This window comes from Anas platyrhynchos, chromosome Z (genome assembly GCF_047663525.1).
Source record: "Anas platyrhynchos isolate ZD024472 breed Pekin duck chromosome Z, IASCAAS_PekinDuck_T2T, whole genome shotgun sequence".
In the NCBI taxonomy this organism is placed as follows: domain Eukaryota; kingdom Metazoa; phylum Chordata; class Aves; order Anseriformes; family Anatidae; genus Anas; species Anas platyrhynchos.
The window spans coordinates 82,262,233-82,277,286 of NC_092621.1; the positions used below are offsets into that span (position 1 = coordinate 82,262,233).

The window sequence follows — 15,054 nt, forward strand, 5'->3', positions numbered from 1 at the left end:
ATAGTAATTTATTTATTTATTTTAACTATATTGCAGGGGGTGGTATTGGTGTCCTATCTGTCTTGCAAAGTTTTGTGGAAGAATCAGCATCTGGTTGGTGTTTCTTTACCTCAGGAGAAATCCTGTACGGTGTTCTGTTGCGTATGCCTCCAGCTTTGTTTTCTACTGTCTACCAGTGGAAAGGAGTATTTGTTCCTGTTGAGGTAAATGTTTGTTTTTGAACACCAGACATGCTAGTTAATAATGAATTTAAGTCACAATCGTACTTTTTTTTATTCTTCTCACAGAATTTCAGTATGTGGAATCCTACAAGTTGTGTGTCTTTCCAAATCGGAGGCTCTTCCTACCTTGTGGTTACTCATGGAGGAGCCACACAAGGAGCTTCTAACAACAGTGTGTATGCATTCATGCCTGGACACAGATTGTTGTGGGTAAATCTATTTTAATTTTAAAATCTTAAAATAGTATGGGTTGGCAAGGACCAAGGGAAGTCCTCCAGTCTGGCCATGTTTCAGAAGAAAGCACTCTGTGTGGCAAGAGTTAGTTGTGTCCTAAAATACTACATGACTTCAGTGATGTAAGTTTGTCATAATTAGTTGTTTACATTGTTTATATTTTTTACATATTTGCATTTGAGGGTACAGGGAGAATTGCCTGGGAAGTGGGGGAAGAAATTCTCAAGCAATAGAAGTCTCAAGTCATAGAACATTTTCTGGAAAATGTATGATAAGTTATGTTAATTCTGTACATCAGCTGTTTTTATATATCTATATGTATAGTTGAAGTTTTAAAAAGTATTTAATGTATAGTTTTTTCATGTATAATTTTTTATAATTTTGGAATTCTTACCATTCTATGCATACTTTTTCTCTCTCCATACAATGTAATATAAAATGTATCCGTTTATATACATATGTAGATCAACATAGTCACCCTCATATTTCCCTCACAGATACAGACTCTGTCTGTTCTGGATACCAGACTTGTGAAACATTTTGCAGTGGAGGAAGAAGACTATTTGATTATTGTGAGTCACACAGACAGTTCCAGTTCCATCCAGGTTTGAATATTCTTCAGTCTTCTCTGGCTTTAATCTGGGTAGTTTGTTTAGTTCTGAAAGGATAATGAAAGGAAGTAAGCATGTATTTCTGACAAATTATTTTTGTTTCTATTGGAAATTTATAACAGTTAAAATTCCAGACTTGTTTGGATGTACAAATACTCTCTACCTGAGTGTATAATTTACATCTGGTTTGTTTTTATTGCTAGTGTTATTTCAGTTTTGAAATGTTGCATGTAAACAAAGAAATAGCTTCTGAACATAAACCTGTTCCTCTGAAGAGCAAGCACAGCTTCTTGCAGTAGGGTTAATTACCCATTACTTACCAGTGGGCTTCTACTTTAAAGTACAGTCCACCTAAGAATACAGGAATTCAGTCCATAAGTCTTCCCAAATCCTAAAAGACCATAAATCTTCCAATTTTTTTGACATATCATTTAGTTTCAGTTCTCTCGGTGCTAATTATGAATATATAAAGAAATGAATATATAAAGAAAAGATTTTTGTATTTCCACAGGTTTTCCAGTGGAATAAAGACATATTTGTGCTGCATCATCAGCTTCCACTTAATGGAGTTGTGGACATAGCCCTGTTTCCTAGAGGAGGCTTTACGTACCTGTTAGTTTCTTTGTCAAATACCAGCCAAAACATGCTCTTGTATCAGTGGTTGAACAATGAGTTTAGGAAGCTTCATGAAGTACCAGCAAAGGAAATAAAATATATGGACTCCTGGATTTCTGGATCTGATATCTTTGTAATTATTGCAAAAGGTATTTAGCAGAAAACAAAAAATGAGTTTTCTGAGTATACAATGGCTTGTTTGATAGCAAAGGTTTTTGTGGTAAAGGAGTTTAGAAAGCTATTGGAATCACTGGGGGCGACAGTAGTCAATAAGCATTTAACCCTAGTATTTTATGAAAGTAATCTCTACTTTTTCTCTCAGAAAATAAAAGTCTTGTACTTGTACTCAAATATTTACAAAACAAACAAAATGCTTTCCTAGTAACAATGGGAAATAATAACTCTATTTATCTGCTTATCACACTCTTTCTAAGCTTTTCTAAGCTTTGTGCCACACACAGATCACTAGTCAGCAAAGTACACGTGTATTTTATTACAAGTTTGATATTTTAGATGTCATTTTGTCTCTATGGCTACTAAAAAGTTTTTGTTGCAGTCCACAGGTTTCTTTGCAGTTAGATGTTGTCTAATGTCACTCTTAATGTTCTTGCATCAAAGTTATGCACCAAATAATAAGGCAAATAATACAATCAGTTTCACTTCATAATTAAAGCTGGCAGGCACTGGCTTTTGCATGGCCTCCAGTGTGTGATTTAAGTAAAAGGCAGCAAAATAATGTGAGCTCTGTCATTTTGTTCCTTGGTAGAATCTGGAAATTCTTCTGAAATTTTTGTCTGGGAGACAGGGCAGTCAACTTTTAGACACTTCCAGTCTCTTCCAGTCCATGATGTAAGAAATATCCATGTCTTCATGCCTCCTTCAGGTTTAGGTAAGACTTAAATGAAAATTTTTGTTCAAATCCTAGCAAATAATGCTGGAATTTCAGAAATGCATGTCCTTATTTTTTCATATATATTTATCAGATCTTAAAAGTCAGTGTAATCAGTGTTCTGCAAAGAGCACTTCTGGCATTAAAACCGTAACTTTTAAATATATCACTAAAAAATTATTTTGTGCCTCTTTGCTCCATGTAGTCCATGTCCTCCTAGCTGGTAAGGATATAACAATGCTGTATGCTTGGAACTCTGAAGCGAACCAGTTCTCTGTAATGCTAGAAGCCCCATATGCAGATCATATCACTTCAGTTACTGCAAGGTCTCTGAACACCAGCAAGAGCTTGATTGCTTTGTCTGCCAACTCCAGCTCACAGATTTATGAACTGACCACTATTTCCAACCAGTCTGATTTTATACCTAGGTAGGTTTTTTTTGTTTGCATAACTTGTCTGAGACACCTTGAGTTTCGTTTACTGTGATACTCATTTCTGATAGTGGAGACTTGTTTCTTCTACATGGTGACCTACTTCATTAGTGCTAAAGAGATTTTATTCATAGTTTAAGATAAGTTGCAGTGAAACCGCCTACAATTGATTTTTAAAATATGAGGTAAGAGAGAACTTGCAGTCATGACTTAATTTTTAGCAATCTTGTATTTAGGACAAATGAAATTGCTTTCATAATTAATTCCAGTTAATTTATGATCTATCACTATTTTGGTAAAGAAAATTTCAACCCAAATTACTGCCTGCATAAAATAAGCAATAACTGCACTGGAAAAAATGCTCAAAGATCATTAAAGAGCTATCCTAAATTTATAATTATTTGATATTTGTGTTTTTATGCTAGTTCAGGTGAATTGATATTTGAGCCTGGGGACATGGAATTTTTGATAGCTGTCAATATCCTTGATGATACTATCCCAGAGGAGGAAGAACATTTCACGGTGTGGCTGAAAAACCCTAAGGGAGGTGCAGAGATTGGTGCTCATGGTTTTGTTAACATAATTATTCCTTCCAATGACAATGCCTATGGAGTCATTGCATTTGCTCAGGTAAAAATTATAAGGTAAATCATTCATATATATTTATATAATTTTTGAATAATGGGAAACAAACAAACAATAAAATGGAGAATGTGATAGCATTGTTTTTCTAAAGTCTTCTAGTAACGTGTCAGAAACTTTTTAGTATCTACTTAGCATTGCTATGTGATTATAAAGACCACAAAAGGATAGAAAATAAGTTCCACAGTCTGTCCCTATTATGAGATTTTTATAATGCCCTTATATTTATAATAACATGTTAGTTTGCTGACTTAGTTTGGCAACAAACTAAAAATTCAGTTTTCAGATGTCATATTTTATAGCATGGTATAGATGCTACTGTTTTTTTAATCAAGGGAAGTCAGTAAACAAACCAGAAGATACTTTTCCTTCTGAAAAATATGCTAATTGGGTTATGTCATAAGGTGAGCCAATCTGCCAGAACAAACTGATTTATTTTGAGAAAATGTCAGACTGAAATTTGCGTCTGGAGTAGTTAATTCTTAAATCAGTGAACACAGTAGAAGACATCCAGAGAGTGATATGGTAAATGCATACTGAAGGTATGAAACAGAAGAGTCATCACTGAAATGAAACTTGCATCTGGGCTAGTGTGAGATGGATGAATAACGGAAAAACAACAGCAGTAAATATACATCTCTTTTGAAGTTCCAGTTATTTGTTGCATGGTTCATACATTTTTGGACTTAAAATACTATACTCAAAAAATAGATTAGGACTTGTATTATTTTTTTTTTTCTTTAGGTTAAAGAGGCTTGACATTTTAAATTCTAACATGCATGAAACCCGGGAGTATTGAGTACCTCATTAGGTCATTTTCATTTAATCAATGAACATGTACTAGGCTACTTAATAGTATACCAGTTCATTGATGCCTGATACTGCTGGTCTACTTTGGATGCCAAGATCCCTAAATAAACTTTTATTTAAAATAAAATAGTCTTACAGTTCTGCTACTTCGTGTTTTTCAGAGTTCCTTATTTAAGCAAGTTGAAGAAATGGAACAGGACAGCTTAATCACTTTAAATATTGAACGCTTAATAGGAACATACGGAAGAGTTACAGTAGAGTGGGTAGCCAATGGGAGCACGAGTGATGTATTCCCAGCTTCTGGAATGGTATGTAATAAAATCTGTACTAGAGGATCACTGACTAGATTGCCTCAGACGATACGTGCAGGTCCTAAACAAGGATAGCATACATCAGATTGTCCTGTTCTGTTAATTTATGCTTCCCAGTCCTTGTCCGTGATGTTGACGGTTCTTACTTTTGGCTGGCACATAATACCACAGCATCACTCCTGCTCTTCTAGAACCAGATGCTGCAATTCTGTCCGGGCAGTAGAAATGTGTATCTGTAGTATCCTGTTCCTATCTTCCGTTCTTCCTGCTGTGCGATCCAGCTACAGTGTCAAGTCATTTGCATAGATGGGAATCAAGGAATTATTTGCTTTTCTTCCTGATGACAACAACACACTCGAGAGTTTCAGTGACCTAGGGGAATATCACAAGTCCCAGTTTTGCTTATTTCTGAGACGGTTTAGATTTCTCACCGTACTAAAATCCAGTGTTTTGGAATAGCTTGAACTCTTCATACGCCTTGTGGTGGAGTTCTTTAAGTCAAGTGCCTCCACCTAGTGGCCGTCTGTAAAGACACAAGGCCCTGTGAGCCCTGGGGTTGCAGAGGAATAGCACAAGCCACAGCTGTGGGAAGAGGGCTAAAAGATCGTAGAAATAACCTGTGCATCTGGAAATATTGAACTGTGGCATCTGAAGTACAGTAAAAATATTTAGAGAAAAATCAACACAGGGTAAGTCAAGAATGCAAAATAATAATAATAATTTAAATAGTGCTTGAGCGTTCTAAATTAAATTGAATCTAAAGAGGATGCTGCATGATTTTCCTTAGACTTTTGCAGATAGGAAGAGACAGAACTGAAAGTACAGGTGTAATGTCATTCAATGGAAAGCTCAGAATAGGAGTAGCATAAGTGTTTGTAAATACATCAGTGCTTTTGAGAGAGACCTAACCAGGTGACTGGCCCTTTGAACTGAAAAATAAAAAGAAGATAAGATGGGCATTACTCAGTCATTTTATATGAGGGGAAAAAAAGGTTAACAGCACTGCTGACTAAACATTTTTAAATTAGCAGTGATGTTGATACATATTATGCATTCATCATACTTTCGATATATTTATATGTTGTGGTTTGACCTTGGCTGGCTGCCAGACCTCCACTCCGTTGCTCTCTTAGTCCTCCCTTCTTCGCAGGACAGACATAGAAAAAAGACAGAAAAGTTTGTGGGTTGAGATTACAGTAGTTTAATAAGTAAAGTTCCTCTCACATTTCTTCTCCCAGCTGCTGTAACACAGCAGGTTGTTTTTTTTTTGTTGTTTGTTTTTTTTTCCCCTTTCTTCAATCTGCTCTCCCAGAGCCCAACCAGCATCGCTCACAGCCCAGCTCTGGCCAGCAGCGGGTCCCTTGTGGAGCAGCTGGAGCTGGCTCCTCTCTGCCATGGGGCAGCTGCTGGGCTCTGCTCGCAGAGGCCACCCCTCCAGCCCCTCTGCTACTAAAACCTTACCATGTAAACCCAATACACCCAACCTCCTGCCCTCCACCAGCCTGTGGGGATTGGGGGTGATTAGCTGGAGAGACAGACTTCTCCTGGCCACAGACGCAAAGCCCAGCACTTGTATGGGCTGTGAGGAAACCTGACCCCATCCCAGCCATATCCAGCATGTTATAGAAGAAATAATGCTAAATTGAAGAAGCAGTTCAATGCTTCTTCCCATTTTTGTAATGTTTGACAAAGTATTAAACTTAATTATGCAAGAAACCTCAGTGAATACAAGTGTTGTTGAATAATTTGAAAGGCATATAATGAAAGACAAGTTAAATATAAGCCAGCAATGTGTGATTACAGCAAAGAAAGCATACTGGTCTGCTTTGAGCAGAGCATGGCTAGCAGATCAAAGGAGGTGATCCTGCCCTTCTGTTCAGTGCTGGTGAGACACATCTGTACTGCTGTGTACTGCTCTGGGTTCTCCAGCACAAGGAAAGCATGGACTTACTGGAGAGAGTCCTAGGAATGGTCCTCAATGTGGTTAAGGGATTCAAGTATCTGACAAATGGGGAGAGGCCCAGGGAACATCTTATCACGGTGTATAAATACCTGGGAGGGGAGTAAAGAAGATGGAGAGATACATCTCAGTTGTGTCCTGTGCCTGCGATGGGCATGATACAGGAGATGCCATTTAAACATAAGAACTGTGGTGTGAGGAGTTGGATTTGATGATCTTCATGAGTCCTTTCCAAGTCTCCATCCTGGGAGATACTCAAAGGCAGGCTGGACATGGCCCTAAGCAACCTGCTCGAGGTGAACCTGTTCTCAGCAGGGAAGGTTGGACTAGTTCATCTCCAGACGTCCTTTCCAACCTCAACCATTTTACGTTTCTGTAAAAATGAGGATATATAAATATTTTCAAATGACTGAGCAGTTTTTCCTAAACTTGGAGTGCAGCTGTAAGAAAGATGTCTAGAGTTGAATGCCTGTTTGTAATGATGATACTTGTAGTTAGCTTGATTACACCAAACTTATGCTCAGATGGGTGCTTGGTCTCTTTGATTGTTATGATTCTGAATGAGAATTCATTTTTTGCTTTCTGATCTTTGTTTCAAAGTATTTAACCACATAGCCATTTTCTCAAAGTGACTCTTTGTGTTGCCTGTCTCTTCTGTATCTCATATTTCTTTTTGTATGCTTTATTAATATTTTGTTTTTGTTGATAGAGTTAAAATGAATAAACTCTTTGGTACGACAGCACTGAGAAGTTTGTCTGTTTTTTTTTTTTTTTTCTCCCTCTACAACCTCAGATTACATTTTCAGAAGGCCAGGCCCTGTCCACGATCACCTTGACAATTCTTGCAGACAGTGTTGCAGAGCTTTCAGAGACCGTGGATATCACCCTCACTCATGTTACCACTGTGGGCATTCAGGATGCCACAAAAGGAGCTATCATTGATCCCAAAAGGGCAAGAGCAGTACTTACCATTTTGCCTAGCGATTTTCCATATGGAGTGATTGGCTGGCATACAGACTCTCTCTTTGTTAAAGTCACAGAGCCAGAAGGTAATTCTGTTATTTGATTGTAAGGAAAAAATGTGTGATTTTTAAGGTTTCTGTCACTGAAGTTATAGCATTGGTTTATGCAATTGCCTTAAACAGATTTAGATTTAGTTTTAGATTTAGATTTTAGATTTAGTAGAAATATCTTAAAACTACATAATTATGCCATTTCATACTGTATTTCTATGTGAAATTCCCATATGAACATTATCTAGCCATTTTGTAGGGGCTAACTTATTAAAATCTTGTCATCTTGTATTGTATTTCACTAGCTCATAAAATCCTTCCACTTAGCCAAGTTTGCTCATTTGATTAGCTTAATAATCTGTTTAAAATAATATGCATAAATACACTTTGCTCATGAATTGGATAAAAAATTGGAAACATTTTGTTCTGTGGGACAGGGAAAAAAGGAAAGCGGAACAAGAGTGAATTATATTTCAAGAAAACTGAATTGGACTTTTTCTGCTTGCCAGCTCCTCATTTGGTTGGATGATGTCAGCTTTTCTTCCAGGCACCAAGTGAAATTTTAAAAGCTCTGCCAGGCATTTTGCCAGCAGGAGAATTGCAGTGGTGCTCCAGCTTCTGCCCCCCCTGCTGGGCCAGGGGTGCAGGCAGCTGATTGCTCTGGCATTGCCTCCAGCCTGGTGGTTTTCCAGCAGCTGGCTGGGAGAAGAGGGAAGATAAGCTATTAATACTTCAAAAGCCCAATTGAAATGTGCTGGCAATTTAATATCCTGTCCATAGAAAAAAATAAAATCTATGGAAAGTACGTTTTCAGTCAGAATAAAAGGACAGCTAAAACCTCCTTGCCAATTCTATTTTAAAGCCAATTAGTGATGTTTTATTTATTTATTTATTTTTGCACCTGAAGGTATTGTGAAGGGATATTCTTGGTTCCTTGGGTTTATCCACCCCCAATAAATATTTATCCTTAAAATTAGGATTGAAGGCATGATCTTAGGTTTTATTTTTTGCATAGCTTCTTCTGTCATCTTTAAATGTAGTGGGTTTAATTACATACAGAAAAGGTGCTAACTCTGAAGTAGTATCTAAATAATACAAGTGATTACTTTGATGAAACTGATTTGAAGAACAAAGTCTGTTGTAATTTTATCTCTTAAAATTTTCCCAGTCAAAAACCCAGCACTTTCATCTAAATGTGGTGTTTGGTTGATCATTTAAAAATAAATAAATAAAGTAAATCTTCTTTCCTAAAGGGTAAAAAGGTCCCAAAGTGACCTGAACCTTACTGATATAAGTTCATCTCATTTTATTCCAGCATTAGAAAGAAGTACAACAGCTTTCTCTAAAATTTATAGCTAGCTGTATGATTAGCTACAGTGCTTTTTTTTTTTTTTTTTTTTTTTTTCGTCTAGAATTAATAGGGATATCCTAGGCATGTAAAGTCCAGAGAAAATAATGAGATGGGAGTTCTGAAGGGAAAATGAATATAAATAGTAATGTTGAAATAAAAGTTTGTGTAGCAAGCATGTCAAACTGTAAATACTTAGTATATTCTTATTCCTCTAGATCCTGTCTTAAAATACTCTCCCAACTTGCATACTGTGTCCTTACTCACACCACTTGTATGTGTTCATTTGCCTGGGTCAATGAGTTACCCAATATGGTTGTATTGCTAAGCAGAGCTGAAGTGGATTCTCGTAATCAGATCCAGTACAATTAGGCAAGCTGGAAATCAAACAGGGCAAGAGTTACAACAATCACATCCTGATTTTTCCCCCCTCCTTTCAATAGGAGAAGTGAATTCCACTACTGTTACTTTGCAAATTGTTCGTGAACAAGGATTTGTTGGAGAGATTGCAGTTCAGCTGAGTGCCAAGCCTAACACTGAGCTTCCCCTCTCCAACCAAGCAACAGAGAATGAGGATTATATAATAGAAAAGAAGACAATCATTGTGGCAGAGAATGCAACAATAACTTCTGTCATGATCACTATTTTGCCTGTGAGTAGTCTAACAACAACTTTAGCCTATGATGTCTTTTAAAAAAAGATATTATCACTATTTAAAAAGAATGATTTAGTATTCTAGGGGAGGATAAGGAAGGATTCTTGCATCATCAGATATTTGGAAATTAGTATGAATTGCAGTCATTTATTTCAAAAGAATTTATGTACTTGCTACTGGGGAAGAACCAAATAGTTTGCTTTGCTGTAATCTCCAAATGAATATATATTAATGGAAGAAGAGACAACTGTAAGTATCTTAGGTACCTGCTGGTTTTGCAACTTGTTGCGTTTTTTTCAGAGGATATATTTTACTTTAAATGCTTCTTAACAGATTTGTTCTGAAATTTGAGACATATTAATTTTTCACTAAAAATATATAAATTATTTAAATATATTAAGAATGGAGGTATTACTTTTCAAGTTCTGTCTTAGTCTCTGAAATCTGACCAGCTTTCTTACAGATAGGAGAAAGAAGTAGCAGCCAGCAGTATTTCCTACCATTGTAACAGATATGGAATCTGACTACCAGCTTCAGTTTCTAAAATTCAGCAAAGGCTGAGTTATATCCTCTATCTTTCACATGATGTGTAGCAAACAAGTGCTTATATAATCCCAAGTACTGGGAATTTTTGAACAGTAAGAGCAACCTACAAGTAAGCAACCTACAAGTGATCATCTTTCTGCATGTATTATAACTTTATAAACCTTATAACTTTCTATTTTTATTGTAGTGCTTTATAGAAAAAAAGTGACATTTAAAATTATTTTTTTTCCAGGACAATGTTCCAGAGTTACAGGAAGGATTTATAATCAATATTACTGATGTGCAGCTGGTCGATTCTCGCACTGGAGGTCAGCCAAGTGTGAAGAGGCTTGGGTTAGAAATAGCTGAAATAACAATTGAAGAAAATGATGATGCAAGAGGAATATTTATTTTCAATGTTACAAAGGTAAGGAAATCCGAATGAACAATATTTTAAATTGCATTCCAGCAGAAGAGCCCTTAGTTTCAGACTACTTTCTGTAATGTTCTAATAGGGTTTATGACACTAAATTGTTCTGGATAAATCACAGAATCAAAGAATGTTAGGGATTGGAAGGGATCTTGAAAGGGGGACAATACCCCTGCCGCAGCAGGAACAAAAAAAAAAACAGATACTAGACAAACAGTTCATGCTTGAAAGTTTCTTCACAGTTAAATGTATGAAATTCATAAGGGAGGTGGAAGTGCTAAAATCAAAGTCATAGAATATTCTGAAAGGAATTTCAGAAGGTCATCTAACCAATACTTTTTCTATGCAGTGCCAATGCTAAAATCAGACCAATTTACAGGCAATTATATATTTATTCGTTTATTCTTACCAGCAAATAAATAAATAAAACATAATAAAAGCTGTGACACTCAGCAGTTTCTTGTTGATTTTACAGGATATAACTGGAACTGTTGCTGGTTATGAGGTACCGCCACCACAGAATATATTGAAACTTCCAGTTGTTCGACAGGCTGGGAAGTTCGGGACATCAACTCTGTATTGGGAAGCCATTCATTTAACTGCTAGCATTGAAGACTTCACACCATCGTCTGGAAACCTTACATTTGCAGATGGGCAGGTATTCACTTGCTAAAAATTGAATTGTCTTTGGGTTAGAAAGTTGAGATTTTCTCTCATTTTCCTCCAGTAGAATATGCATCCATTCATTGAAAACATTGTATGGCCTTAGGGTTGTAAATAAGTCTTCTGACTTAACTATAGTGCTTTGACATGGATAAACAGAATGTTCGTAAGTATTGACCAGGTGGGGATGTAAGTCTTTTGGTACCTTCACAAGAGATGACATAATTTCTAATAATAAAGCCTGTTATGCTAAAAATCTATAACGTCTTCCCTACAAACTTTCAGAATAAGCCTATATGTTCCTTCAGTTGTATTCTACACGCAGTTTTAAATTTCATGCTTCCCTTGGGAATACTTACTGTACGTAAAAGATGTTGATGTCAAGTGAAAAGCAATAGAAAGATATACATTTTGAGAAGAATTGTGGCAAAAGTGCAATATTGTCTGCCTACATGTTCTACTGATTATCAAGCTAGAACAGTCCTCTGGTTTTAACATACAAGACTTGATTGGTTTACAATCTTGAAATTTTGTTATTTTATAAACATACAAGTATGGTAAGTACAAATGACCAATGTATTTTTATCTATTATTAGATAAAATTTATTTTACATTTCACATTTTTTCAAAATATTCTCAGAATTTTATAAATGAAACTTTTTTGTTCGTTTGTTTTTGTTTTTCCCCAGGCTGTAGGAGAAATAGAAATTACAATAATAGATGACAGTGAAGTTGAGTTCCTTGAAATATTCAAGATTGCCCTAGTAAGGGTAACTGGTGGTGCAAGACTTGGGGATGATATCCTGGTAACTGTTGCCATTCCACCCAATGACTCCCCTGTTGGAGTATTTGGATTTGAAGAAAAGAATGTGAGTTTGATTTGGATTGTACTCTTTTCTGCAAAAGCAAGATAGTGGGTTTATGTCATTAACACATAACTGATCTTGGCGAGCTTTCATTGAAGTGGAAGATGATTCTTTCATGGAAGTCATATTAGTGCTTGTCTTCATCTGACTGTGAAGAACGGTAACAACAATGAAAGCACAGCAGCATAGACTTAGACTTCTGCATGAGTAAATTTTAATTCAATGTGCTAGTAATTCAGGGTGTTCCACATAGGATTTGTCATGTTCTGTTGATTGTTAAAATGGATTTGTAATAACCTGTATTATTGAAATGAAAGTTTGGAAAAAAAATTAGAAAACATTTGTCATCTTACTGCTTGACAGTGAGTGATTCTACTCTCCATTCTGCTGGTGCTGTGCCTGATTGTGACTCATTGTAATTGTTTTGAATCATAGGGCATACAAAAATAACTTGAGTGACTCATTTTTCTAGCAGAATTCAACACATTCCTTACGTCTATTATCTTCCTGTTGGTATTTACTCTTCTCCTTAGTTTGTATTGTCACTTATATATATAGATAGATATATACTTTTTCTTTTTCTTTTTTTTTTTTTTTAAATCAGTACTGATGACTTAAACCTTTCCTACCTCCTCTTCTTTATTCGTCAGGTGACAGTGAAGGAACCTCAGACACCTGATGACTCTGCTGCAGTTGCTTTGCTCACTGTAAGTCGGAGTCAAGGAGGACGGGGAGCAGTTAAAGTGATATGGATTCTTGAGGAAGCAGCAAGACATGATCTGACCCCTCTGAACGGTACCCTTCACTTTAATGAGGTATGTCCAATATTGTAATAAATGATCTAATCTTAGATTTACAAATATTTTCTTCTTCTTGGACGTGTTTGCATAGTTGTTTTGTGTTTGTAAAAGTAGGAATTACTAAGTATAACAGCAGCAAAGGGCCAGTTTGAACTGGTGGGGTTCGCAATATCAGGCATTTTTTCGGACTGAAAAGGAAAGCTGTCATCCTCCTTCTAAAGCAGTAATGTAATCATCAGGAAGACAGGCTCTTCAAATATGAATTGTTTTTACTATTAAGAGGGACAAAAATGTACTGAATGAAAAGAATGATTACAGGAACAGTTATTCCATTGCATTATCGTACTATGAAAAAGGAAAATTGAAGGGGTAAGAAGGATAAATGAGTGTTCAACATTTTCGGATTTAAAAAATAAGTAATGTCACTGTAGTCACTTCAGTGACTTTCAAATTGGACAAGGAGAAGTTTCATTTAGCTCTAAAGCAGGAGCTGCAGTGTTGGATGTTGTTGTCATCTTAATATTTGTATTTTACAGGCTACCAAAAATGTTTAATGAAGAAATGTCTTTTAAAATAACGCATAATTAGGCTATAACTGCATATATAGGCTACTCAGCATTAAATAGATAGGGATACTTAATATTTCTTTTACTTTTAACCAGCTGGAATACAGCTTTCTTTGTAAGACACTGGTATCTGCCAAAATTTTACTTGCCCATCTCTACTGATAGACTTAGAAGTAGTTTTTATTCCTGAAGTTCTTACATGTCCATACTTACAAGAATACAAATGTATGGCCTATAAAGTTATATGTGTGTCTACTTTTTTCGTATGTTCATCTAAACGTATGCCACCTGTCAAAAATGTGGATTGGAAAGGAATTAGTTGTGATCTGTTACATATAATCTTAATAACATTACTAGAGTTTATGCATTATATTGAATATGTACTTTCTGTTGGAAAAAGATTATGTTTAGAAAGTTTCCTCTAAGATGAAAACTTCCACGTGAATATATAATTTAAAAATAATTAAATTGCTATTCATTTGAATATACCCAGGGCATTTCTAGGGTGCAACATAATGTTTGAGAGGCAATTTTTACTATGCATTAATCTATGGGAAAATGTAATCTCTGAATCAGAGATTTCTCATTTAAAAAAGCCAGTTTACAGAATATATCAAAAATATGCATACTTAACACAATTTCTTAAAGAAAAAAAAAATTTTTTTTCTTTGTAATAGTGTATTTTGTTTAGTTTCAACTTAAATATCTTTATGTGATCCAGACTGAATCCCAGAAGTTGATTGTTATACGTGCACTAGAAGATGGCATCCTGGAAGGAAATGAAACATTTACCATACAGCTAGTCTCTGCTGGTGATGCAGAAATATCCCCTGTAAATGGTAAAGAATTAATTAATTATGTTATATTTTGAGACATGTTGTACAACAATTCTAGTAAGTCTGCTTGTATTAGTTTAGTCTGCAGTACCTAAATATGTTGTGTGCAGTTGATATCAGTTTTGAAATATTAGTCTTTTTCTCATAAGTTGTTTACTTGTCTGAAGAAATCAGTGAGAATTTTAGGTCATAATTTTTCACTCTAAATTAATTGTTGGTATAGACTTTCGCGTTCAGGTATAAAAAACAACAACAACAACAACAACAAACAAACCACAAAGAAGTTAACATTGTGCTAAAAAGGACTTTTTAACAAGAAGAAGCAACAATCAAAACCAGCTTCAGACCTGTAAGAACCTTGGATTAGTTTCATTAGTCAGGGACCATCAAGGGTGGTCATCTGGTGGAAAACCCTGCTCAGGGAACAGGAGACTTTTCAGTTACATCAAGTTGCTGTGGGCTTTATCCTATCAAATTTTGCAAATGTCCAAGGAATCCACATAGTCTCCTTAAAATTCACAACATTTTCAAGTTAGCTCTCTGTTTTTGTTTTTGTTTTTTTTTTTTTTTAAATTATTATTATTATTATTATTTTATTTATTTACTGTAGAAGCTATGTTCTTTTCAC

At 35.6% G+C, this 15,054-nt stretch overlaps 1 protein-coding gene across 1 annotated transcript in view; it reads left to right on the top strand.

Annotated features, from left to right (window-relative positions):
* ADGRV1 (adhesion G protein-coupled receptor V1) overlaps positions 1 to 15,054 on the top strand; it is a 290,567-nt gene that overhangs the window by 89,220 nt on the left and 186,293 nt on the right. The window contains exons 49-63 of the mRNA XM_038170880.2: positions 37 to 203; positions 288 to 431; positions 953 to 1,060; positions 1,578 to 1,830; positions 2,448 to 2,570; positions 2,776 to 2,998; positions 3,427 to 3,631; positions 4,615 to 4,761; positions 7,518 to 7,773; positions 9,529 to 9,737; positions 10,519 to 10,692; positions 11,171 to 11,353; positions 12,048 to 12,227; positions 12,875 to 13,039; positions 14,312 to 14,429. Coding sequence (XP_038026808.2) covers positions 37 to 203; positions 288 to 431; positions 953 to 1,060; positions 1,578 to 1,830; positions 2,448 to 2,570; positions 2,776 to 2,998; positions 3,427 to 3,631; positions 4,615 to 4,761; positions 7,518 to 7,773; positions 9,529 to 9,737; positions 10,519 to 10,692; positions 11,171 to 11,353; positions 12,048 to 12,227; positions 12,875 to 13,039; positions 14,312 to 14,429 — 2,655 coding nt within the window. The remainder of the gene's footprint in view (positions 1 to 36; positions 204 to 287; positions 432 to 952; positions 1,061 to 1,577; positions 1,831 to 2,447; positions 2,571 to 2,775; positions 2,999 to 3,426; positions 3,632 to 4,614; positions 4,762 to 7,517; positions 7,774 to 9,528; positions 9,738 to 10,518; positions 10,693 to 11,170; positions 11,354 to 12,047; positions 12,228 to 12,874; positions 13,040 to 14,311; positions 14,430 to 15,054) is intronic.